Source organism: Denticeps clupeoides, chromosome 19 (assembly GCF_900700375.1).
Source record: "Denticeps clupeoides chromosome 19, fDenClu1.1, whole genome shotgun sequence".
Classification (NCBI taxonomy): domain Eukaryota; kingdom Metazoa; phylum Chordata; class Actinopteri; order Clupeiformes; family Denticipitidae; genus Denticeps; species Denticeps clupeoides.
The window spans coordinates 7,218,576-7,244,800 of record NC_041725.1 but is presented as its reverse complement, the minus strand read 5'-3'; the positions used below and the strand labels follow the sequence as shown (position 1 = coordinate 7,244,800).

General features: G+C 45.1%; 2 protein-coding genes across 6 annotated transcripts; both read right to left on the bottom strand.

Moving 5' to 3' along the window:
• Positions 1-385: 385 nt before the first annotated feature.
• lrrc75a (leucine rich repeat containing 75A) lies at positions 386-16,075 on the bottom strand. Of its 2 annotated transcripts, none has more exons than XM_028963014.1 (6): positions 15,208-16,075; positions 15,042-15,119; positions 14,532-14,913; positions 10,053-10,181; positions 8,500-8,612; positions 386-2,798 (listed from the first exon to the last, which is right to left on the bottom strand). In XM_028963014.1, the coding sequence occupies exons 3-6, from the start codon at positions 14,775-14,777 to the stop codon at positions 1,952-1,954; spliced, it is 1,335 nt and encodes a 444-aa protein (XP_028818847.1). In that variant the 5' UTR covers positions 14,778-14,913; positions 15,042-15,119; positions 15,208-16,075; the 3' UTR covers positions 386-1,951. The 2 variants fall into 2 exon arrangements, with proteins under 2 accessions (XP_028818847.1, XP_028818846.1); XM_028963013.1 differs by having other exon boundaries at positions 15,050-15,119.
• Positions 16,076-17,305: 1,230 nt separating this feature from the next.
• Positions 17,306-26,002, bottom strand: poldip2 (polymerase (DNA-directed), delta interacting protein 2). Of its 4 annotated transcripts, none has more exons than XM_028962047.1 (11): positions 25,781-26,002; positions 22,925-23,006; positions 22,743-22,840; positions 21,528-21,627; positions 21,345-21,420; positions 21,101-21,208; positions 20,852-20,988; positions 20,361-20,387; positions 19,313-19,438; positions 18,803-18,882; positions 17,306-17,997 (listed from the first exon to the last, which is right to left on the bottom strand). In XM_028962047.1, the coding sequence occupies exons 1-11, from the start codon at positions 25,966-25,968 to the stop codon at positions 17,883-17,885; spliced, it is 1,137 nt and encodes a 378-aa protein (XP_028817880.1). In that variant the 5' UTR covers positions 25,969-26,002; the 3' UTR covers positions 17,306-17,882. The 4 variants fall into 4 exon arrangements, with proteins under 4 accessions (XP_028817880.1, XP_028817884.1, XP_028817883.1 ...); XM_028962051.1 differs by having other exon boundaries at positions 21,528-21,624; XM_028962050.1 differs by having other exon boundaries at positions 22,925-23,003.
• Positions 26,003-26,225: the final 223 nt, after the last annotated feature.

Genomic DNA, 26,225 nt, shown 5'->3' with positions numbered 1-26,225 from the left:
AAACAGACAACTTGGTTGTGATAATATTGTCATATTATACATATATATTGGTGAATATATATGGTATTGGTGAAATTCTTAAGCTATGGACAATTTTTGTCTACTACAAGTGTATTTGCAGCGGGTTTTATCTAGAAACACATCGTGATAGTGGCTGTGAGTATTTAATCTTTTAGACATTATAATCTAACAGAGAACTGTGCCACATAAATGATTATGATAGAACACAGCATAATGTCATTTCTAAAATCTGTTGTATTACTGATGTACGAATGAAGGTCAAAAGTCTGGCATAGTCACAAAGGCAATATGGTAAAAGCCATACATAAAATAGAAATAATTGTTTAAATGGTTACCCAGTAATGTTTCATTCAATGAGAACACATTTTCAGTATGATACCAATTTATTTAGTAGCTATGCATAGCTTAAAGCATATTAAGAGTGATAGAGGGGGGAACGGTCAAATAGGTGAAAACTAAACCATTTTGTTACGATAGATAGACATGTTTTTTTCTTAGACCAAACTTAGGGGGGGAGGTCATAATATAAGTCTCCAGAGCAAATAAAGACAATTGCTCAATAAGCCATGACAACTTTTACAAAAGAGCTGTCTCATGATCTTTTAACAGTCTACATGTCCAATACAGGGGAACTTAAAGCTAGTTAACACTTAAACTAATTACCATATTCACCCTTGTGAAAGTGTATTTAGTTGGTTTTCAGTTTGTATATGTAGATTTACAGTTCATGGGAACCTGTCCATATTTCATGTTTCCTAGTCATTTAACTAATATTATCCATGAATGTTGTCTTCAAAGTTCTATGATTAAATACTAAATGAGCAGCTGCTTGTGAACACACACACAAAGCAGATTCTGACTTCATATAGACTAAGCCTAATCCTGGCCTTATGATCCACTGCAAGTGACTTTTAACATTCCTTTTCAGGCAACAGGTTCACATCGGGCTGAATGAGAATATTAAAGATGAATAAACCCAAACCACAGAGGAAATCCTGAGAACGACTTATATGTTAAAGTGCACACATTTTGACTGCATGGTTGATAGAAGGGGTTTTTACACTCACTGTAATTCCTCACTATGTGTTAATATTTGGAATCGTATAGCAACTTTACAGCTTCACGCGAAAAATGTAGCAGCACCTAAAAAAACCTACAAGAACAAAAGGGTCACGGTGAATTAAAATGTATACTGTAAAACATACTTTAAAGCGGAATCTTAATTTGTAAATCATCGGCAATCACTGTCTATATGTTTGCTCTTGCTACAGTACAATTAAATACAAAATACATGAAGGTACAGTGGAGAAATAAATAAATGAACGACAATAGCGCATTAAAATTCAAGGAATGACTGCATACAATATGAGTGGTTACATCTGCTTAAAGGGAAAAGCGAGGCTACAAAAGCATTTCGTATTGTCTCTTTATATTCTTAATTCCCACTAATGGCGCACAGTTTCTCGTGACATTTATCATGACATTTTCCTCAGAACAAAGTTGAGTCCTACTGGCAGCCAGGGGCGCAGATCCTTTGGCTTCTTTCCCGCACCGTGACGGCTTTAGGTCCCAAGGAGGCGACAGGGTGCCACCTTCCCATCTAATTAAACCTGCCCTCTGTGTATCCACCCAGAAAACGCAAGGCCGTAAACGTGACGGTACGGTGTCCGATGCCTACCGCGCTGGTAATACCGGCGGGCACAGGTTCCTGTCCGATTCAGTGCCGCGGCACGCAGGCAACGGTACCTAATCACTGGTGGAGACAAAACTAACACCGTCTTTCATATGAGACACTTCCAATGTCCAATGGTCGCGTCCTTGCGTATTACTTTATTTAAGCACCTTCACTGAAGCCCCCCCTCAGCAGATGGAAGGCCTTCCTCTTGTTCTTCTCTCCCAGACAGGTGGGCTGAATAACACAGTGGATCTCTCAGGTATGATTGTAGGACTGAGGAGACGCCCCTTGTCCCGCATCCTCCTTCAAAAGCTCCAAGGGCTCAGAGGAATGCTGGGACTGTGAGGAGCAGGATAACCTGGAAGAGCGACTCTGTGTGTCTTCCTCGACCTCGGCTTTCTCCGCCCTCTTCGCTCTGCTGGTTTCTTTTCGCGACTGCATCCTCTCCACCTTACGCTCCTCCATGGTCCACATGCTGTCCTCCTCCATTTCATCGTCCTTGCCCTGCACCTCTCTGTCAAAGTCCAGCAGCTCCTCCATCATCTCTTCTATCTCCAGCTCCCCGTCCATGTCCCCTTCCAGCTCTCCTTCCACCTCGGACCTCAGGTCTCCCAAGCTCTCTGTCCTGTTGGTATCATCTCTGTCGTCCTCCTCCACCCGGCACTCGGGCTCGCTGGCCTGGCTCTCCCCGAACTCCAGGATAGTGGGCAGGTTGCCCTGCTTTGGACAGCGCTTGCGCAGGCTGACCAGAAAGGGCTGCGGGAGGGAGAAGATGTCCACGTTGTTCCCGAGGTCAATCCAGGTCACGCTGGGGAAGCTGTCGGGGTCTTTCAGCGTGTCCGTCAGCTCCTTCAGCACGGCCCGGGTCAGGCGGTTGCCGTTGAGCGCCAGCGTCTCCAGGCGGGGCAGCGCGGCCAGCGTGGGCAGCAGCAGCAGGAAGGCCTCGTCCGTGAGGTCGGTGAAGCCCAGCTCCAGGCTGCAGACGCGGGAGGCGTGGCGCTGCAGGAAAGCACACAGGCGTTCCATGTCCCTCACGCCCAGCGGGATGCCAGACAGGTCCAGAGCCCCGCCAGGGGGGGGCACGGACAAAACCGACTTCAAACTACAGGAAAAGAAAGCGACAAGAGAGGAGAATTTTCATTTCAAATGAAATGCATCCATATGCATAATTATCATTGCACGGGACGCTGACGGAATCACGTTTTTCTGAAAAGAATCTAGTGAATAATTTATACAACAAATATTCTTTTTAATACATAAATGCCATTTCTTTTTTTTTTAAGATTTACTAATGCATTTTAATGATTCTATTGAACAGAAAACGCCAACAAATATGGATCTATAAAGAGCAAATTATACCAAATCTGAGTCTGGATAATATATAAAAAAAAGTAAATAAAACACCTTGACACTTGAAAGACCTAGAATCCCACACCTCTGTCTGCCCCTTTCAGGTAATCATCGAGCTTTTTGTGTCTTCTTGGTGCCATAAATAATAAAAGTCAAACTAAAAGAGCGTGGTGGGTATTTCGTTTTCTCCTCCAAGATAGAGATACTAGCATGCAGTCCTTTCTTCTATTTATTATCTATTTGTTCACGTAAATCCAGAAGACAGACTTGATGTGGTGTGACACTCCAAGTCTTAACAGCACTGGTAAAATATGGCCCTTGCATGCTTTATTCAAGAAAGACGAGTTATTTAGATATTTCTATTACTTAATCCACACCCAGTAATGATAAAAGTAATTGTATTTTATTTGCACGTTCATGACAGACAGAATCAAACCAACTTATCACACCAAACTGTCTGGGAAACTTGACAGCCTCTTTATAGGGTGGTTCACACCATGTTTTGCTAATGTTATACTTTCAGACACATTTAGCTAGCATAACATTTTGCAAACGTCTAGACAAATGTAATTTTTCACCAAACCTTTTTCATATTACGTGAGTGTGTTGAACTGGAGAGTGGAAGCAGGAGGGACGTTAAAAAAAAAAAAAAGATTTCAATTAGTGGACAATTTGGCTGGAATTTAATCCAGGGCGGCCATGGTCACTTTGAGATAACGTGATTGCGTGCCTGTCTGAGGAGCGCTGTGTTAAAGCAGGCTTCGCTCTGCTGCCTGCGTCATCCCATCCCGACCGCGGCTCATGTTTCAGCGGGTACTGTAACCCTGAGAAGCCCGCCGAGCACCACAGGCCTTCAGATGCCCTTCAAATATTCATATTTCTCCATCGCCAATGTCCTTTTCAGGATGCATACATAATAAAACTTGTTTTATGATCAATTATGCTTGTTTTCATGCAGAATAATCATCTGAGGCTGTTAATCGTGATGCATGCATGTAGCTTTTTCCAGTAATGCGGCTCAATGATGATTGCTGATAATGCACTGCAATGGGGAAAAAATGAAATGCCAGTGTAGGAGGGCAGCAGTGGTTGCTGAAAGGTTCAAATTCTGAAAGGTCTCATTTATCAAAAGGTCTTGTTTTAAAAAATTAGCAAATCATTTTTTTTCCTGCCGCGCTTCTGCCCCTGCAACCGACTGAACCCTGTTCTCACTCCATCAGACTCTCCCGAGATCAATTATCACCCAGTAGCAGGTGAGCACACAGCAGACGACAAATTTAAATCTTTCCACTTCCTCTTCGCTGAGCAAGGGAGAACACTTCGTGGATGAGAAGGTGTGGGAGACAGGGAGCCTTTCAAAGTGCATCCACAAGCTTGCACTAAAAAGACATGATATGCTGTCCACATTCACTTTGTTGTTGCTTAATTAAACCTATTAATTGTGTTGATTTGACTCAGCAGAATGAACAGATTGCTACTTCAGGATGCTGAGCACCACTAATCCACAATGCAGAAGCGAATAATTCAAAGGAACCATTTAATTCCAGAGAACTTTCCCAGCAATACATGTAATGAATTTTATTATGCTTTAAAGTGACATGTGGCCATCATAAAAGACTATTTTTCTGGCCTTTTCAGTCCAAAGTTGAAACTGCACATCTTTTCAGTGCACATAATAATATCACTTAGAACAGCCCTGGAACTGCTACTGGCTGTGAATAGGAGATATATTTATATATATAATAGTGATGCTGAATAAAAAAAGTCTCAATGGAGCTCACCGTTCCACGGCAGGTTTTATTATTATTGTGGTGGTGAACGCAACGGCCAGATGAAAAAAGGCCCTTGCTAGAGTGAGGCTCCATACTGAACGAGATAAAGAAGAGAAAAAAAAGGCGAAAAGAGCAGAGAAGGAGAGATAAAAAAAAAACAATGCTGCGCCACATAATCAGACCCCCCGTCAGCTCTCTAACACAGCGCAGGAGGGGGAAAAAGCAGCCGAGCAAGAGAAGTGGACATGAAACGTGAATATGCAGTAATATTGAACGGTAATGTTGCTGAGCAGGGATCCTCAGCTAAATGGATCTGAATGATAAGAAACAGGATGATCCAGGAAAGGACGGATAGTGGGAAAATAGCAGAGGAGGAGGGAAAGGATGTGGGAGAATTTGGAAGAGGGATAGAAAAGGCACATGAGAAAGCCTTCAGACATGCCTGAGAGATGACGGCATTACAGCTCTCTCTCTCTCTTACACGCACACACACACACACACACACACACTACTGCTAGCTGCCACATACACCGGCCTGTGTGTGTGTGTGTGAGCGAGGAGCAGTTATAATAGTTAACAGACAAGCGTGTGTGTGCGCGAGTGTGTCTCCTGTCTCATGAGTCGCACAAAGATTCACTAATTATCACTGACTCCAACACACAGTCTCCCTCTCGCAGACAGGCCGGGGCGGATCAGGGTTTCAGAGCGAGGAGAGAGGTGTGAGGCAGTAGAGGAGACTGAAGTGAGGTGTGATCAGTCAGTGCTGGCTCGGCTCCACATCGTCCCACTGTCGGCCCTGCCAGGTTCGTATTGACCGGCTGTTTCACTCGGACCCGAGTGTGCAGCGCTGCAGCTGCTGGGAACAAATCCCAGGCGGCCCAGACGGAGAGGAACCAACCCAACCCTCACACACATACATTAACATCAGGATGATTATTCTATTACATAAATAAACTGTGTAAATATTAGTTCCTCTAGTGCCAGTTTTAATATTTAATCCGAAGGAGATTCGCCCACAACAAAAGGAAACATTCACCGAAGGCTCCGTTAGTGTGCCAGGTTTTGTTCTGATCCACAGAGATCAGCATCACTTTTATACATTCTTTAAGTCGTGATGCACTCATGGGTCTGACTCATTTTTTCCGGGGAAGGAAAGCACAGCTACATTGACATTAAAGTGAAGTGATTGCCATTGTGATTCGCAGCATAACAGCACATGGTGCACACAGTGAAATGTGTCCTCTACTTTTAACCTTAGTGAACAGTGGGCAGCCATGACAGGCGCCCGGGGAGCAGTGTGTGGGGACGGTGCTTTACTCAGTGGCACCTCAGTGGCTTCTTGGCGGATCGTGATTCGAACCGGCAACCTTCTGATTACGTGGCCGCTTCCTTAACCGCAAGGCGAACACTGCCCTGTACACAGCAGCACAGCACAAGGTGCACACAGTGAAATGTGTCCTCTGCATTTAACCCATCACCATGAGTGGCAGTGAGCAGCCATGACAGGCGCCCGGGGAGCAGTGTGTGGGGACGGTGCTTTGCTTCCGTAATCGCTAGGCCACCACTGCCCCTTGCTGCCCCATTAGACCTGCAGCAACCAAACAGTATCTTTAAAATCAAGTTCAATAGATGAGCTATTTTGATCTAGATGGTTTCATGATCTTTTTGTTTTCAATCTATTTAGACCTTCAAGTATCCATACCTGTGACTGTTTTCTTCTGTGAATTACTCGAAAAACATCAGTGGAAAGTTCCTGACCTCAGAATATAAAATCAAGTAGCCTGAAGCCCAGCCTGGACTTCACGTCTTTAATCATTTAATTTCCGATATAATATGGAGGCCTCCTGTCTGCTGCAGTAAACACCCAACAGCAGTGCTGTGAGGGGTGTCTGGAGGTCACAGAGGGCCGAGACAAATTCCATCAGACATTATGGAGTCACCACTCTCATACGCATCCAGCCCCCTGCTAATGACACCCTGCACTGAAGACTCTGGCTGAACGCATTAATGAAACTGCGTCATTGGCCAGGAGGGAGTCTGAGAAGAAAAAAAAAACAAAAAACAGGCAACAGGCTATTGGCTCCTTTTAATGGCAAATTTAGTACGTTAATCATAGATTCATGGCTTGATTCAAATGAAGTGTTCTTGGGAACAAATGAGTCAACATGTTTTTAACTAAAATTTGGCCGCCTACAATTTCTTTTCCTCCGTGGTAGACGAGAGATGCTTCCGTCCTGGCAGTGCTGTGAACCTTGTATAATATGTAGTTACACTACATTACATATATTACCTGTGAACACCTTAATTGTGTATTAGCTTCCATAGCTTTTGCTTGCAAGATGTGACATTCATCGTCCCTGAGAATTGGTCTGAGGTCCACTCACTTAGAGAACACCAGTGCTTAGAGCAATGTGCATCACGGCTAGAACTAGAAATCTACACCGTACTTCGCAATGGCTGTTGTAAGATGTAGGAAGTCATGTCACGTGGAGGAAGCAATAATAAAGGAGTTAACTCTCCAGAGAGAAAAAAAAATACTTCACCTATTACAAGCACCAAAAATGCAGAGACAGAAGCACGGCACCCTCTCGTAATAAAGAAAAAAATGGCGGCATTAACGGAGAGCGGCTGATGCCCGTTTTAGCTGGATTACGGAATGGAGACAACGTTAGACAATGGGAGGACTGCAGTAGGGAAGGTTGTGGAACATGAAAGGTTCTGATCCCGGCATTCCTCGCCACAGCACAAGGGAGTCCGGCTGTCTCGATTGGCCACAAAACAAATTCCATAAATGCTCTGCATCGTCTTTTTACAAACACACACACACACACACACACACTGCATCACAAGCAGCTGCAGGGATGGAGAGTCTCACATTGGCCATAAAGACCAGCGCTGTCTGTCAGGAAGAAAGCACGGAGCCAGCAGCGGCGTGAGCCTGGGGAACTGATGCTGCATCTGACTCATTTAGCCGAGTAAACACTTATTCACCGGCAGAGCCGGCCCCACGTGGAAACGCCGCTGACGGGGGCAGTAATGAAACGCAGGGAAGTGATAGTAATGCCCGGGAAAGAATCACAGCTCCAGCTCTCGGGAGCCTGAAGCTCTCGTTGCCGTGGCGTTTGCATCCTCATTAGTCTCTCGGGGAAGACTGTGCAGGCTAGAAAGGGAGCGGAAGGATGACCAGCCACGTAATGATTCAGTCTGGTTGCTTACCCCGAGATGCAAAAAAATATGTTTTGGCCAAAATGAATCATTTTCAGTTGCATGGAGGAAATGCCACAAACAAGCAGAGCGAGACGAGGCAGAGACGGCAGATAAAAAGCTGTGATTGATTTACATTTATAGCATATATCGGACGCCCTTATCCAGAGCGACTTACAATCAGTAGTTACAGGGACAGTCAAGTGTCTTGCTCAGGGACACAGTGGTAGTACGTGGGGTTTGAACCTGTGTCCTCTGGATCCTGGGCGAGCGTGTTACCCACTAGGCTACTACCACCCGACTGATAAAAGGAGGGTTTTATTTTCCCGTGCCCACTCGGATGGGCTGCCGACCCCACAGAACCCCTGATCGGGGTGCTGTGGAGTGTGAAGGGCGAGGCAGCAGATGCCCGCGCCCTGCCACGTGACGCGCCGGTCCCCTCAGCTGCCCCGTACCGCCTCGGCCCGGAACCCTCACCATGCCTGCGGCTTCCTCTTCAACAGACCCTGGCGCCGCCACTGCGAATGCGGACTCAGGTGGTAGGTCAGCTGGCGACACACCTTCTCCATGGCGCCCAGGGAGTCCCCCTCCTGTGGTGGTGAACAATAAAAGCCGAGGGTGAGACATTAATCAAGCAGGAGACGTTGGAATAAATGGGAAAAAAAAGAGAACATTGTGAACGCAGTAACACTGAGGCGCTGAGAGAGACCGTCGCCAACAGATCTCTAATCCTACGAAGCTATTCAAAACCACAGCGAAAAACGTAATTAACGGAGAGGTCGGGAACAGACAGCAGGTAGCAGCCAGCGCTTCTGGGCCGACTACAACTGTAACACATGGCCGGTCATTTTTCGCCTGGTCCCCTGCGGTCAGACAGCGGGTCCCCTGGCAGGATAATCATCCACTCTGCGCCCCGAGGCTGCGGTGCGGGCAGACGGGCGAGGCGGCGTGCCGCGTCCCGCTCCCTCCCTCGACGGCGAAACACAAACAGGCACACTGGCCTGTTATCTGGCGCGGGGGAGATCAGGACCGGCTGCGGTAATCACCGGAAAAATGGAGGATTTGGGAGGGAACGGTCATGATGGGTCTCCAGCTAAAGAGAGCTGAATGTTTGCGTTTCTTCACACGGTTAATTAATTAAGTATTTCCCATCCCAGTGGCTTAATGAAGCTTGTAACAGAGAGGTATGTGTTACAAACACACATTACACACATTATGTGTGTTCATAAATTGGCTTTAAAAATGTGTGTGTGTCTGTTCCTGTCAGGGGTTGTTCCCGTCAAATGTCTGCAGCTTATAAAAGTTGTCCTTTTATATTTACATTTACATAATTTACCAGACGCCCTTATCCAGAGCGACTGACAGTCAGTAGTTACAGGGACAGTCCCCCCCTGGAGACACTCAGGGTTAAGTGTCTTGCTCAGGGACACAATGGTAGTAAGTGGGGTTTGAACCTGGGTCTTCTGGTTCATAGGCGAGTGTTTTACCCACTAGGCTACCACCACCCAATTTTATATGATTTCATATTGTTTTGACATTTGTGCATTGTGTTAGAGTTCCTGAATAGTAGTAAATTATATGCTGTATATTCATATGCATCTTTTCAAACATATGAAGACTGTTTTCGTTTTAGCCTATTGCTGAGAATGTTCTGCCCCCCCTCAGCAATAAAATAAAAAAATGTACTGGTGTCCATCCACAAAAAAAGTGTCTTTTCTGGAAGCAGACCAGGCGCGCCGATGCTGATGGGGGGCTCAGCGACGTCAGCGCCAGCCTCTTCCGAGAGCTGCCAGGTCAGTGAGTGACTCATCTGTTCGCACAACACTGCCGGAGATTCGTCTGCCCTCGTTCCGTCCTCCCCTCCTGCTTTCTGTGCGCTGTGTGAAAACGGATATTCCTGCTCCGACAGTTTTATTAGAATAACCTGACGCTTCGGCATGATGAAGGCCTAAATACTGCGAACAGTCTTCTGAATCTTTCCTGCGTGCAAAAAAAAAAAAAAACCTGCCCCCATAAGACCCACATCTTACCGTTTTCGGGCAGTGAATGTATCTGGCCAGGCTGATGATGAGGTCGTGCGTGATGGGATCCACAAGGTTGCGGAAGCTGGCGTATCGGTAAAGGACGTCGTCCAGGGAGGTCGACTCCATTCCTAAATCCTTGAGAGTGATTGAGAAAAGAGGCTATTAATAATTGAACCAGACAGACTCTTTATAAAACATTATACAGGCCAAGTGTGGTGCAAGTGTTCAACAAAGCCGACACACAAGGCCAATTTCACACAAGCCCTGAAATGGAAGACCAACCCCAACAACGTCCACCGAACGTGAAAAGTGACCGTGAACGTTTTTGTCATTGTGAAACACTGCAGCACAGCACACGGTGCACACAAATAAATGTCCTCTGCATTTCACCAGTCACCCTTAGAGTGGGCAGCCATGACAGGCGCCCGGGGAGCAGTGTGCGGGGACGGTACTTTGCACATGGGGACCTCGGTGACACTTTGCCGGTTTGGGATTGAAACCCGCAATTCCGATTACAAGCCCACTGCCCCTCAATAACAGATTGTTATTGAATATTATATATTATATATATATATATATATTATATTGAGAGATATTATGGCAGGCTGGCTAGCAGATGGACCAGTAGTTTGACTCTGACTATTAAAAGCTGATGATCAGAGAAAATGGTGTGTCAAGACAGTCTCCTCTTGCGTTCGTATTCACAGTAAACACGACACCTGGTGGTGCATCGTGACGTCACCATTCCCCAGCTATGTTCTGGAGCCAGAAAATGTGCACGCGAACAGATTTTCGGCAAGGTGCCACCGTGGAACCGAGTGTGTCTTGTTTTCCCCTGATTATCCCCCTGTCTGCCTTTTGTTCCTAGTCTGGGTCGGATATACGCCTATGTAACCTGGCCATCGTGAATAAGGAACCCCAGCGGGGGCCGGCGGCATCTCCCACTGATAAGCTGCAGAGGTGGAGTTACCCATACCCAACAAAAATATTATGTGACAATATATTCCGTGTGTATTCATATGTTGTGAATGGTACATAGTAATATATGTTGATATATTCTAGAATAATATATTTAATATGTAAGCAAATATATGACAATAGGATATATAACAATATATGAAAATACTGCAATTATTGCCAATTTCATATATTGAATAAATACATTGTTATACTATTTAATATATTATTAAATGAGATTATATATTGAAAAAGGCATTGCAAATATATGGGGAAGTTTCTCATATATTGAAATATATTTACCAATGTATTGCAATATAAAGTCTAGTACATAGCAATATACGTTTGTTTTCGTAAGGGGAGCAGCTCAGAAGCAGCAGCTTAGAACCTCCGAACCCGGCAGTATTGGTGGGGGAAGGCAGCTAGGGGTGTGTCTTCCTCTGATTATTCGTTGCAGCTTCTTGACCAGCTCTCCATGGTGGGAAGAAAGCGCCCAGTCATCCACATTTTGTTCCCCAGTCCAACAGTCACGTGATGGAGGGGACCGCCTGGGCACACCGCCAGTCCCCGTCCTCCTCCTCTGCCGATGCCTCGTTCATGAGCCCAGGGTCGGAAATGTCTGTCCTTCACTCATTATTTTTGGTGAGATGACACGGAGAACCGAGGCACAACGACCAAAACCAAAAGCCAAAAGCAGCAGTCCATACACCTACAGTCGTAGTTCTGGGCCTTCACGGCGGAAGCTGACAAGGACATGATGTAAAAAGGGCAATCCGGACACAAACCGATCCGGGCAAAGACAGATGCAGCAGTCATGGAAACATGACACCGAGGAAGAGCCTCCCATGGCGCCAACAAGACGTGACAGCGCGAACTGGATTTCGCAGAACTACGGCCAGCGCGCTGGAACATACGGCGGGTGCGAATGAAAGATCTGTAGCAAAATGTCACTGTTCACCAGGGACCTCTTCACTGTTGACTTAGGATGGACCACAGTGGGCTGCACCCCTGAGGCTGCCTCCGGGCGCGCTGGTGCCTGCTGGTCTTATAGGCCTGCGAAGCACTAGTGTGTCCATCAATCAAAGCTAAATATAATTTGGCCGTCGGACAAACTGCGGGGGGAATAAACAGCCTCCGGGGCTGAAAGAACGGAGGCTAAATACGCCGCACGAAAGGGAGCGTCGCAAGGCTGTGTGCTGAGAGCCCTGAGTAAGCGATTCGTGTGCGATCACTGGGTATATTAATCTACAAAGCAACAGGGCGAATGAAAGGACCGCCAATCAGGGCCCCGTGCCCGGGAGGAGGGGCGGCTCAGGCTCAAACGCGGCAAGAACCGGAAAAAAAAAAAGAGGGATGAGGAGACGTTTGCCTGGAAACATGAAATCCATCCATTTTTCATGCGACTAGGCATTAAATATGAATAAATATACCGCAAACGAGGGCTGTTGGACTGGAAAGGTGACTGCGGTGGGGCTAAGGGGTCTCTGCCGGCACAGGTCACCAAACCATCGCATCAAAGCCGCGGACTGTCACGAAAAAATGAAAAACCCTTCCGCTGCATTAGCTCTCAGAGCCGCACTTTAATTAATCAATTCCCATTTAATCAAAGATCCGCCCCCCCCCCCCCCCGCCCCCCCACGGTTTCCGGGCAACAAGGTGCACCTGGCAGCCAGCGAACAAAAGATGCATGGGCCAGATGATCTTTTTTTAAAAGTGCGTATTACGACGGCCAGGCGGCATCAGCAGTCGTGTTGTCAACCCGGGAGACTCTGAAGTGTTTCCAGTTCACATCTGTTGTCGATTTGAGGACATCCTCAAGGAAGTCTTTGCCGAGGGTCCATGCATCCGCGTGTTTTCCGGGGTGGCCAAGTGGAGCGAGCAGCAAACAGGCTCTGAAACCTGAGAAGGTTGCCGGTTCGAATCCCGATCCGCCAAGGTGCCACTGAGCAAAGCACCGTCCCCACACACTGCTCCCCGGGCACCTGTCATGGCTGCCCACTGCTCACCAATGGTGATGGGTTAAATGCAGAGGACAAATTTCACTGTGTGCACCGTGTGCTGTGCTGCTGTGTATCACATGTGACAATCACTTCACTTTTTGCCCTCGTATGGAGCTGCGAAGGGCCTGCAGTTGATCGGGGACTCGGCCAGCGATGCTGACCCAGATACAGCCGCGGCGTCACATATGCACGTCCCTGCACGTATGCACGTACGGCGGGAGAGTAACGTGGAATCGCTCCGTACCGCTGGCCGTCTCGCTGCAGAATGGCATCACAGCCGAGTAATAAATCGCTCGGCTCCCCTTAATTGCATCAACAGTGCAGGCAAGCTGAGCCTCGGGGGCAGCTCTCCCAGCCATGCCCGCATCAGGAGACGAGAAGAACACACACACAGACTTTATTAAGCAGTGGCGGTACATGACGGACGGTTATCTCCGACGATGGACAGGGCGCCGCTTTACCAAGTCACCGGTCTGCACCTATTACCAGAGAGAGCGAGCAGAGAGAGCCACCACGTCACTCCCGGGCGGCAGCAGGTTACATCGGGTTCATTCCTAATGGGTGCCGGATAAGAACAAAGAGCCCGAAGCTGATATCTTGGTGACAAAGAGCACCGGGTAATACAAGCCCAGCGGCAAAACCAGCTAAAATCCTCACACCCTAATGTTGCTCTGGACACAATGATCATGATGGAATCTCCCTACTGTACGTATTGTCTAAGCTTCCGTGTTCACCAGACTGGGTGCTAGTTGAGTCCTGGTCCAGGCAAAAAGCTGAATGAGACAGAAAATTGTGGCCTAGCAGCTCTGTCGATAAGACAATGAGACAATAACTTGCACACCTGCACTCAAGCACAAAAGATAGACATTTTGTTCAATAAAATAGATTAACAAAAACGTTACTAATAATATAAAATAGATTAATAAAACGATATTAATAATGATTTAAAAATGAAAAAAAAAAAACACTTATTATCTGAAAGTGAATGTCATTGTGACACGGTGACACAACGAAATGTGTCCTCTGTATTTAACCATCACCCTTGGTGAGCAGTGGGCAGCCATGACAGTGTGTGGGGACGTTGCCTTGCTCAGTGGCACCTTGGTGGATCAGGATTTGAACCCCAATATGTGAAAAAATAATGGTAGCCATAGTCTGTAATAACGTGACTAACACAACTAACTAGTGAAAGTGAAGTGATTGTCATTGTGAAGCACAGCACAGCACACAGTGACACGGTGACACAATATGTCCTCTGCTTTTAACCATCACCCTTGGTGAGCAGTGGGCAGCCATGACAGGCGCCCGGGGAGCAGTGTGTGGGGACAGTACTTTACTTAGTGGCACCTTGCCGGTTCGGGGTTCGAACCTGCAACCTTCTGGCTACGGTTCCGTTTCCTTTCCAGCTAGGCCAATCACTGTCCCTGCATCTTGGTCCAGATGTGGATTATTTAAGAGGATCAGGTCTGAAGTAAATCAGCAGGATAATATTTCTAATATAAAAATAAAGCATCGGACCCCCAGTTACCTGTCGGAGTGTTTTCAGCATCTCAGTCGCTTCGTCCTGTTTGCCTTGTTTGGCCGCCATCATCATCTCTTGAATCATCCCGATACGCCGCTGGTAGGGTGGAGGGGTCCCACCACGACTCAGTCTTTCCCCTGACCGCACCATGAGTGAGGTGAATAAATCGCTCCTCTCTTTCGTCGGGGTCCTTTTCCATCCGTGGTGAGGGCTGGGGCTGGCCTCAGCCCCCTTCGCCTGCTTCCCGCCCATCTTTTCTCTCCTGCCGTTTACCGGGTCCTTCCCCGACACACATGAGCTACGGACAGCTCATGGGACTGGATCCCCCACCGGACCACCATGAGACACAGTGAAAGGCGGGCCTGACGTGCAATCATCCGGAATACAACTGGCAGTAAACAGACGAAAACAGCATTACGATAGCCAGCTGGGCCGCTTTCTGCACCGCTGTGACACAAAGCACCCAGATGAGAACAGACAGGGTATGACAACAGACAGGGTAAGATCACTTCTTACTTTCTTACCCATTACGCGTGGCACGCCTGACAGTTAAATGCAACGTCACTCAGGACATGTTGCCAGGTCGTTAACGTCCTGTGCATAAAGAAGAAAATGGGTTATTCGCAAGTGGCAAAGGGGACAGGTTTTATAGTCGCTTCATCGTGTCCTGGCGATTGCCTACCAATTGCTGTTGTTAGGCAGAAAGGGCTTCCCGCGTCCCACGGTCCGGCCGCGTATTTCCAAGCAATTCGTGTCCTTGTCACAGTGGACTAAGAATTCCCTTTGATTACGTCTGACATCAAATAAATTGCAACTATGCAGCCGAGACTATTTTCATTCCCATTCCTGTTTCGCTCATTGAACATACAGACCTGTTTTCCCCAAATGAAAACCTGCTGCGAAGGGAGCGCACCTGGCAACCCCTTTCTGAGGACTTCATCCGCGGCGGACGCCCATTAAAATAACGAGGCGCACTTAACCAAAAGTTGGGGAACTTCCGACACCCCGACGTCAAACGTCAACAGGGGGAAAAAATTATCAATAGACGGTGACCTTAAAACACACAGTGTCCGATTCTCGGAGAAAAGCCCCTCAAGTTGGGAAGAGGTCGGCCGCTGGCGCACGCAGCATGGCCGCAGTGGAGGGAGGGGGCGCACGACGGACGGACGGACGGTCCCGCGGATCGCGCCAAACTCCCGCTGCACGCGCAATCCCACGCGTCAACTTTGCATTTCCACGTCCCCGTGTCCAGCCGTCCTCCGCGCAGCCGCTCAAACAGAGTGTAGTAAAACGTAGACAGCGGCGCTGCAGAAATACGGCAGCTTCCCGTTATTCGGTCCGTCTTGGCGCGGCGGGGCGAAATAATCCACGCTGGCCAGTCCCTGCGCCAGCCGGAGGGCGCGGGAGAAGTGCTCGCCCCGCCTTACCGCGCTCCCCGCGTCGCATCGTCGTCGCCGCGGTGAATAATAATCCAGCCGCCGGGCCGGACGGACGCGCGCGCGCGCGGGCGGGCGGGCGCGCGCGGCAGGTTCGGTCCCGCGCGAGGCGCCGCTGGGAGGGGTCGCGCACGCAGCTACGTCTCCTTTAGGTGTTCAGAGAGACTACCGACCCGCTTCCATCGTGGAGCGGGTCGTTTGCAAGAAACATGCTCATAACACCAATCATTTTAATTATGCACAACTATTATAATGGGTCAATAATAATAATAAAAAGACCTTGAACAAAAGGACCCAATTCTCAAAACAGATAAGGAAAACGTGTCTGTTAACTACATATTAAAGAAGGTTGTGATTATGTTTTTTTTTTTTTTTTTGGTAGGTAGGTAGGTAGAAGACGTACATGTTTAGGCATGTATGCATATATATATATATATATATGAGCTTTATTGCAGGGATGGAAAAACTCCACTTGGGCAGCAAGTGGGCTACTCTCTGCAAATAAAACACTGACATCTAGTGCACAGTTGAGCACTTCAGACAACAAACGTGGCACCTTACAACCTTATGATTTAAAAGTAAAAACCTTAAAAGTAACTGTTACTACTGTATCTACACATATACACATATACAGTACTGGCCAAAAGCTCAATGTGTTTATTTTCATGACCGTTTACATTAGTAGATTCTCACTGAAGGTATCAAAACTATGAATGAACACATGTGGAGTTATGTACTTAACAAAAAGTGGAGACCTGGCCTCCACAGTCACCGGACCTGAACCCAATCCAAATGGTTTGGGGTGAGCTGGACCTCAGAGTGAAAGGAACTCCTCTGGGAACTCCTTCAAGACTGTTGGAAAAGCATTTCAGGTGACGACCTCTTGAAGCTCATCGAGAGAATGCCAAGAGTGCAAAGCAGTAATCAGAGCAAAGAAACTAGAATATAAAACATGTTTTCAGTTATTTCATCTTTCTTTGTGGAGTACATAACTCCACATGTGTTCATTCATAGTTTTGATGCAGTCAGTGAGAATCTACCAATGTAAATGGTCATGAAAATAAGAATAAAACACATGAGTGAATGAGAAGGTGTGTCCAAATGTTTGGCTTGTACTGTATAAACGTCCTTTTGGGATTAATATCTATCTGTACTTTCCACTACGGTATGTATTAAAAGTGCATTAATCCCATACTTATTCCTTTATCAGGTTTTAGTAATCATATTTGTCGCTATCATACATAATTTCTCTTCTATATATTCCTTTATCACTTTTATATACCTCCAGACTTCCCAATTGATTTTAGAGATTCTGGAAAAAAAAAAAAAAAAATAAGCATCTGATATTTTCCAAAAAAATTACATTTATTTTTGCCTTTACAGACTATTTACAATACATGGTATTTATTACATCTGAGCTTCCTGAGAGAAACTCAATCAAGAACAATACCAAAGAAAATGCGCATGTCAATTTCAGACTTCAAAATGGTTCTAAAAACATCCCAGCAGCCCTTACGCATAGAAACGGAACTGTTCCATCTTCCACGTCCTTATATGGGCAAGAGGGTCAAGGTTTTCAAATGTAAATACTGAACTGTTTCTGCCATGACGTTGAGTCATCAGATCAGTCTGCTTCGGTCCCTCGAAGCTCAGTGGTGGAGTCACCCTTCCGTCCTTCACATCCAGTCACCAGTCAGATGCTCCGCATTAATTCACTTGACCAGCTGGGAGCTTTTCTAGTTAGCAGCGGTGCCCTGGCTTTTGCAGGCCATAATACTCTCAAAATATTAAGAATGGCTACACAATTTGGAAGCACAGAACTATTAAATACATTGTCCACAACCTTTATCATATTATTTGTTCAGGGAAAAAAAAAAAAAAAAAAAAAAGCATGAGATCGGAGAAAAAATATTGTCATCTATTACAGAGGGTAACCGGTAGGGGGCGCTTTGTCGTCCTTATTGCTCTCCAACGAGAAGGGTGGAATTCGCACATCAAAGTGGGACCCGTCTGTCCTCTCAATGCGAAATGTCCCCCTGCACAAATCAAACATTAGTCAATATAAATGCATTAACGCCTCGTTATTACAAATCTTAATGATGCCACAGAATGATAATCTTTTCCCTCTTTCAAATATAAAAGACGGTGAGATGATTAAAGACACCTAGACTGTTAAGTAACAATCCTGTAAGATGCCAAAAGACTGGAAAGCCCCGCTCTACCCCATCTTGATTTAAACTCTGGATAAAAGAGTCTTATGAATGCAATAATGTAATTGTAAAATTCTAGATCTGTCTCATGTTAGGGCCTTCAGAGTTGTCTCTGGACAGTGGTTAGACTTCATCACTTCAAATGAAAGGTCTTGCATACAGATGCCTGAAAAGCATCGGCTTATCGTGGAATGATGGACTCCAATTCAATCCTGGTCCTGGAGGACCCTCTGCTTGAATATTTTCAGCCAAACCATGAAAAAACAGACCAGAATTTTCTGTTGCCACCATTGTGGCTGAATCCACAGTGAAAAAGGAAGAGGACTTGTACCAACTCCTGTTAGCAAAATATAAGAAATATTCTGGGATGCAGAATTAGTATTTGTGATATATGTCAAGATTTTGAGAATTTCTTATTTAACTATTCCTACATCTTTTAAAACACGTTATTGGGCATCTGTGCACAAGTGCTTTAAATGAATGACCTTCACTGGGTCATAGCAAAATAAAGTACATTTAAAAATAACAATAACATATATATATATAGAGAAAAGTATTATTAGATGGACATTTAAGCATATATTTATGTAGAAGTTCTGCTGGCTTCCTCCCAGCTAGTGCCGTGACTCACCACATGTGTCCGCTCGGAGCCTGTAGAGACACGTGGCTGCTGTACTGAAAGGCTGGCTGCTCTTTTGACAGCACAGGTTCCTGACAGAAAAGAGAGAATTTTGTATCTTAATAGAACTTCCTGAGCTCAAAATAGCCAGAAATATGGGATTAAAAATGAAAAAGAAAAAAAATTGCCATGGGCAATAAGATAAATGAATGAACGGTGAATGTTGATTAAATGTCATGCTTAAAGGTGATTTAGAAAAATGGAGCAGGTTAAAAAAAAAAAAAAAACACAACCAGGAAACATACTAAATCCATCTCAATTAACGCAGCTGAAGAGGGGTGAAAGGTTAAAGACAAGGCTCCGGGGGCCTGAGAAACATCAAAGCTTGTTTTTTTTATTTTTTATTTCCTACTGGATAAATTGAATTATTGGCCCTGGGGCCGCTGGGCCTAAAACAGTTACTTAAACACATAGGTATTGGAGAAATTTCTTCCTGTGACATAAATGGCATGTTCTGCTCACTCTGCCAACCACTCCTCGTCCACGGACAGTCTCCAGCGTTCCTGAGAGACTGAAGATCCTCCAGTGCCTCTCCCTGAGCTGCACCACCTCGTGGCCCAGGTTCTCCAGTCGAATACAGTACCTCCACTGAATAGAGAAGGGGGCAAAAAAAAAAACAAAAAAAAAACATAAAACTGCATTGGTCAATGTCTTACACAAACCAATCATATTTAGATCAATCCATCAAACAGAATCATAGAAACATTTGGGGATCCATCTAGGAAGGTAATCTCTCTTCTGCCAAAGATGCAGATGAAAGTTAACACAATGTAAAATGGTACAAAGACGTAAGTGGAATTAGGCCTGCTGCTGTCACAAGAAGTCTAAGCATGTTTTATAATACTTAGATTTCTATAGCGCCTTGCAAGGAACCCAAGGACATTTCACACATATCAGCTCAGTGCCCAAATGCCTTAGAAAATAAATAGGACTCTTGAAAATATTCAGAAAGAAGAAGCACTGTGGATGTCAGAGGGGAGCAAATTCCATAAAGCAGCAACAGCAGCAGCACTGACAGCTCCAATGCCAAAAGGAACGTAGTCCAGGGCAGTGGTGGCCTAGCAATGGCAGTGGTAGTGCTGGGTTAAGGAAGCGGCCCCATTATCAGAAGGTTGCTGATTCGAATCCCGAGCCGCCAAGGTGCCACTGGGCAAAGCACCGTCCCCAGACACTGCTGCCCGGGCGCCTGTCATGGCTGCCACTACCAAGGGTGATGGTTAAAAGCAGAGGACACATTTCATTGTGTCACCGTGTGCTGTGCTGCAGTGTTTCACAATGACAATCACTTCACTTCCACTGTTTTATGTAGTCCATTAGTCCTTTGTCCGCTGACAGCAAATTGAACAAGATGTATTAAAAGTACAGACGATGGAGTGAAACCGCATAGGACGGAATGTGGGTAGTTTTTCCTCTTAACGATAAGAGCCTTACATAAACACTCCCCAAGTCCCATGGCTGAAATTGTGCAGTGAGAATTGTGCCCCAATTGTTCCAAAAAGAAATTACTTACCCAGTACACATTTGAGTTTTGAGCTTCCTGTAAAAACAGAAAACAAGAAAAAAAATGCATGTAATTAATAAAATAATTTCTTCTTTTCTGCCTTCCTAAGATACCAAGATGGAAAAGGGGGCACCGAGAGCAAAAAAAAAAAAAAAAACTGGAAAAGTCTATCTTTAGGCCTTAGACAAAAACCGCATACACAGCAGATGCATGAAGGACGATTCCCTCTCCCATCCCCCAACACTTCCTCTATTCTTGGAATGGCTCGTTCGTGTGAAGGGGGACTAAAAATTCTGTGGTATTGATATTAGCTGACCTACGGTTGACTATGAATGTAATTTGTCATGCGAATGCTGTAAAAAATCTGCACATATTTAAAAAGCGTATGCTGGGGTGAAGGTCAGGATCGGTACAACTCTGGATCAATATAAAATTTCAGCCATACATGTAAAACCACGTGCTCTAAAATGAAACGTTCATGCTAGCAGGAGCAGTCGTACCCTGACGCCCATATAGAAGGGAATGACGGTGACTCGGATGTTCTCTGTGGTCTCCCTGTGAACATCCGACAGCTCCAGCCAAGGGTGGTTCTTCTCTTGCCAGGCTAGCAGGGTGTCTCTGGCGCTGAACGAAGGGTCTGAGAAATGGTAGAAACCAAAAATATATACATCACACACACCCTCAATGTCATCATACTAGTCTTCATTGTCATTCCAATGGCCAAATTAGAAGAAGAAAGTGGTGATTACTTTTGGAGGGGTTGAACATGAGGAAGCGCTCAAACAGCTCATGCTGAATGGGTACATGCTCTGTGGAGTTATACGGCAAGATGTCCTCATGACTCACGTAATCCAGACCTGAAAAGGAGTGAACAAGGCAACTGAGACGAACGCTGAAACAGATCCTTAGATGCAGTGGCCAAAGGTTCCTGACTGAAAGAATCATCTGGAGGCTTCTTATGCTGTTTATATCAGTAGCCTTCGTTCTACTCACCTGGAATAGCATAAAGGGCCCTGCTGTCATCGTGATTGGCCAAAAATGTCACTGCTTCTGTCTGAGACCTCTGAGACTGAGTCACAAAGCACAAGCAGACTTTAGAAAAAAAATCACAGCACTGACACTCTCATTAAATCGTTGATCATATTCAAGATTAGTGGAGCTGCGGAGGAGACTCACTATATGTGGGCAGTCCCTAGTGTCAATCAGGACCTGGTAGTATGTGTGTGTTTTGCCCTTCACCTCTTTAGACTGACTGGTATCAGGGGTCTCTGGCCTGCTGATAAAAGAGAACATGAAGCAAGATTATTTCACTTTGTTCATTTCACCCAATTCATTTAAATTTTACATTCATGAAATTTAGCAGACGCCCAGACATCCAGAGCTCTCACCCATTCCCCAGTTATGCCATTATTGCAATGCAGTTAGTCCCATCACTGGTAGGTACAGGTACAGTCCCCCTGATGACACTCAGGGTCTTGCTCAGGGACACAATGGTAGTAAGTGGGGTCTGAACCTGTGACTTTGAGCTCTTCTGTTCCATAGGCAAGTGTCAGGGTTCATACACATTTTTACATTTCAAATTACTCTAAGGCAAATTTTCATGACCATATGTTCTCTGAAATGTCTACAATCCTGAAAAGCTTGACTTAAATGACAGAGTTTCTTCCTCCAAGTTTGCACAGCCTGAGTCCGAGTAAAATTGACTCAATCGTGTTCCAGCATCGATCATCAGCTGTAATTTACACAACTTTTAAATGGAGAAAGGTGCTGGAATACAGAAGCAACGCATGCAGCACCATGTGACATGGTTCACTACGTAAAGCCAGCAAAGATACTATAGATCTGCGCTAGTTTTAAACTAGATAATATCAACACAGCAATATATATCATGATATTTAATATGGTGATAGAGTATTGCTACAGGAACATCAAAACACAATACTTTACAAATTTAGTCGTTTTAGTCAGTGAGTAAGCAACGCCAATAGATGGCGCCGTAAATCCGGGTGCTTTGAATTAAATCGCAAAATATTACATTTTCAGAGAACTGTAGAATATTACAATATGTACACATATTGGGATACGTATTGTATCATGACCCATATCGTGAGTTCCTTGGCAAAAAACAACAACAATTACAGTCCCTGTAAGAGGGGTCCCTGTAAGAGTTCAATCAGAGTTCAACTACTTTTTCATTACTTAATATGTTTGTTTCATATTCCAAAACTTTCCAAGGCATGGAAAATTCTCTTTTCAAATCCCATGACTTTTTTTTTTAAAGAACCCTGAAGTGTTCCTAGGCTACTTTACTTGAAACCAAATGAAAGCCATTTTTTCAGTTTCCACTGTAACACGATTCTAAACTAGATAAGTCACGATGTCTGACTGTACCTTTCGCATGCCAGAGGAGTGACATCTCTGTCATACAGACGGGCGTGCCAAGGGAAGAGCACGATGCCTCTGTATCCGAACACGCTGTGGAGGAAGAGCTGCAGAGGAGACATGGTGGCATTAAAATGATGTTTGGGGGAATGAATTCAGGTTGATCCACGATACTGGCATGCTTCACATACCTGGCCTGTTTCATATTTGCCATGTTGTTTCAAAGCCTCAAAAATGCCCACAGTCTCCAGAACTTTCCCCTCAGGTCTGCTTCTGCCAAAAAAAGACATGCACAGGGTAATCACTAACCACAAAGGAGCGTAAAAGAAATTTCACACAAGTTGTTTCAATTCTCAATTCTTTGTCTATTTATAAATGGCATTAAAAAATTCCCATAAACGTCCAGACCTGCAAATTGGGTGGACTGATGTTTAGGATCGTCCGGGTGTCTGAGCTGCCTAAACATTCATCACACCATGAGCATCTTAAATGCCTGTTCACTTCCACTTGCGCCAGTGCATTTCAACCCCACGAACAAGCCAATTCAGAGATACGTGTGATAGACAAAGACAAACGATACAAATGCAGATGGGCATAAATATAAATTACAGAGTCTGTAAACTCCTGCCTGACCCCCCTCTGCACCCCCACCCTAAAATACCCTGCTGCCATTTAGAAACAACAAGACCTGCACACACTGAACTCCAGCCATATTACGTTCTGGCCAATTCAGTTCCCCCACGTTTGAAACCAATGCAATTGGTGTCAGTGCTACGCAAGTTTCAAATACTTTATTTTAAAGTGTATATGTCCCGTGCATGTGTTCTACTTCTTTATATGTGTCATTTTGTATTATAAAATGGAATATGAAATGATTAAAAATATGCTTCTATAATGACTTTTATAAAGAAACTATTATACTGACCTATGTACAGAAGTTTATGATGCTAGATTGGGATTTAATGCACATGTATTGGGAATAAATATCTCACACTTTGAAGGACATGCTTAAGAGTAGTGCTGCATGATTAATCTAATCGCAATCGTAATCGCAATGTCAGTCTGTGCGATTACATGAACGCAAAAAGCTGCGATTTAAATGATTAGTACATGGATTGGATCGGCAACATATCCGATCTCTCTCATTCTCTCAAAGTTTGCGAGCTGACTGAAGTCTTACTTCAGTCGGATGTGACCTGTTTGGTCACATGACTTTCGATTCGGAGACATATGGTTAGACGCCGCATGACACGCTGCATCGTACACCAACGTCGCCGCCATATTGCCATAGCGAAGCTATGCATTCCTGTGTTCAAGTCAGCCTCCAAACAACGTTTTGGCTAAACGTAGGCATTAACTATTTAGACTGTTCTTAGCTGTTTAGTTCATTTACTTCAAATCTTAACCTTAGCTAAGCTAGCAAAGCTATGCATCCCTGTGTTCAAAGCCTCCAAACAACATTTTGGTTAAACGTAAGAACTATAATACGGGATTTTATAATGGCCAAATATAATCAAAACAGTTGTTTAGCCTTACCAGGGTTTGTCGTTCGACAGTAATGTAAAAGAGTTTTTTGTGATTTATTTAATTTGTAGAATATTGTATTTTGAAAGCACTGGGCATTTCAAGTTGTTATAAGTAGTTTGTATGTTTCACTTGGAAATTAAACATTTCACTATTAGTAATTTGCATGCAACTTTTCATTGATATACAAGCAAGTGTCCTTTATCATATCGCAATCGCAATATTGATCTCAATAATCGCAATGTCTTTTTCCCCAAATCGTGCAGCCCTACTTAAGAGTCAATATCCCACTGTCACCAGTTTTATTTTTGCTCAATGATGACTCAAAGTTAGAATCTTCTCTACGTCAGAGGCAGATACTCTTGTCTGGTTGTACCGCAGCCTAAAAAATGTTCGCCCTGAAATGGCACCCGCCTCACACTTCGTCCTGGCAGCATTGGGCTAGCTCATTCTTCGATAGTTATGGTGGAAAGCTCTGCGGCCCAAATGAATGGTGCCAGCCAGAAAACCTTATGTGCATGGGAAGCAGCTTACATGTGCAGTTTTTGGTTTCTTAAGTGATCTTAAATTTAAGTTTCTGTAATGTGTTTTCAGATGGTAAAACGTAATAAACAATTCTAGGTTATATTGACAGTGACATACCCAGCAACACACTATTCATGTCGCATAAATGAGAAACACACTCACCTTTTTATTCCTCTGCTACAACACAAAGCCCTTTTTATGTACTACTTTACAAACACTAATCTCTGTGTGCAATATGGAGAGTAAAATGCTCTCTAATTTTCCACTCTCATTGCTAAAATACATATTAAACACAATTCCTGGGAACTACTTAAATGCACACCGATAAGTCTGCAATCTCACAAGGACCTTGCTCTTCAAATCAAACCACCTCGATGCAGCGAATAGACAACACAAATAGGTGTTCTGTCAGATTGTCCTACCGCAGCATGTAATTAATAGAGACTGTTGTGCAAATGTGCAGCTTGTTATAATAATATATTGTTATAATAATAAGTATGTTGTGACAGGTCATAAACACCCATCAGGTTGTCCAACCACCAGTGTTTTACCTGTAAATATTAATAATGACCCTTTATTGTCCAAAAACCACAGGTATGTCCTGATAGTATTTGGTGCTGCATATAACGTGTGCTCCAACTAAACCGTGCGATAGCGGCGTGCGCATGCGCAATTGCCTTTGGTAGGATGTTTCGATAAATAGGATGAAATGATAGAACACCGGCAGTTTTATGGAAGAAAATTCAATGGAAGTTCAATGCCTCTGTGTGCGCGCCATTGTGAGCAGTATTAACCCGCATTAACCAAGACCCGGGACCAGCAAGGCTCCCTGTTCTTGGTTAATACGGGTTAAAGCTCCCTGCGGCGGACTGTGTGTAGAGTGGCCCGCTATTTCGGGCCAAGGTTAACCAGCTTCAAAGCGCGTCTCGCATAAACGCGGAGACCAACAACGGCCCGTAAAGCGCGGACCGCACACGAGACGCGGCAGCGGCGCTTACCGGGACGACATGAAGCGGGTCTGCTGGAAGTCGTGAACGCCGCAGGCGGCGCACCGGGCTTGAAGTCTGCTCGCGTCGGCATCGGGCCTGTAGTGGGCAGCGCCCGGTACCGCTCTTTGCGAGCGTCTCCTACCAGATTTGCCAAAGGCAGAAAGTAAAGCACGTCGCAGCGCACAAGCAGCGGCCATTTTTTTTTGGATCTCGCTCGGCGTTCACATGGCACTACGGTTGCCAGGTCTGGATGCAAACCATCCAAAAATTAAAATGTGCCTGAGCATGTTAAAACTCGCAGAGAATCAGAGTACGCTATAAATTTAAGAATTGTGACATGCCTTGGAGGGGGCAAATGTAAGGGAAAGATTTAGGTTTAAGGTCATAACGGGACCAGCCCATATAATAATTAAGGTGATATTCAGATGTCAATTTTGAGTAAGATTTGAGTTAC

Bases quoted from the DNA above. Each gene is read 5' to 3' on its own strand.
- lrrc75a (XM_028963014.1), bottom strand. From the start codon at position 14,777: ATGGGCGGGAAGCAGGCGAAGGGGGCTGAGGCCAGCCCCAGCCCTCAC. The intron at 10,182-14,531 runs GTAACTGGGGGT...ATCACTCTCAAG, and splicing joins TGCTGAAAACACTCCGACAG to GATTTAGGAATGGAGTCGAC. The intron at 2,799-8,499 runs GTGAGGGTTCCG...CTTTTCCTGTAG, and splicing joins AAGAGGAAGCCGCAGGCATG to TTTGAAGTCGGTTTTGTCCG.
- poldip2 (XM_028962047.1), bottom strand. From the start codon at position 25,968: ATGGCCGCTGCTTGTGCGCTGCGACGTGCTTTACTTTCTGCCTTTGGC. The intron at 21,421-21,527 runs GTGAGTCTCCTC...TTTGTGACTCAG, and splicing joins CTAGGGACTGCCCACATATA to TCTCAGAGGTCTCAGACAGA. The intron at 18,883-19,312 runs GTGAGCAGAACA...CTTTTCTGTCAG, and splicing joins GACGAGGAGTGGTTGGCAGA to GAACCTGTGCTGTCAAAAGA.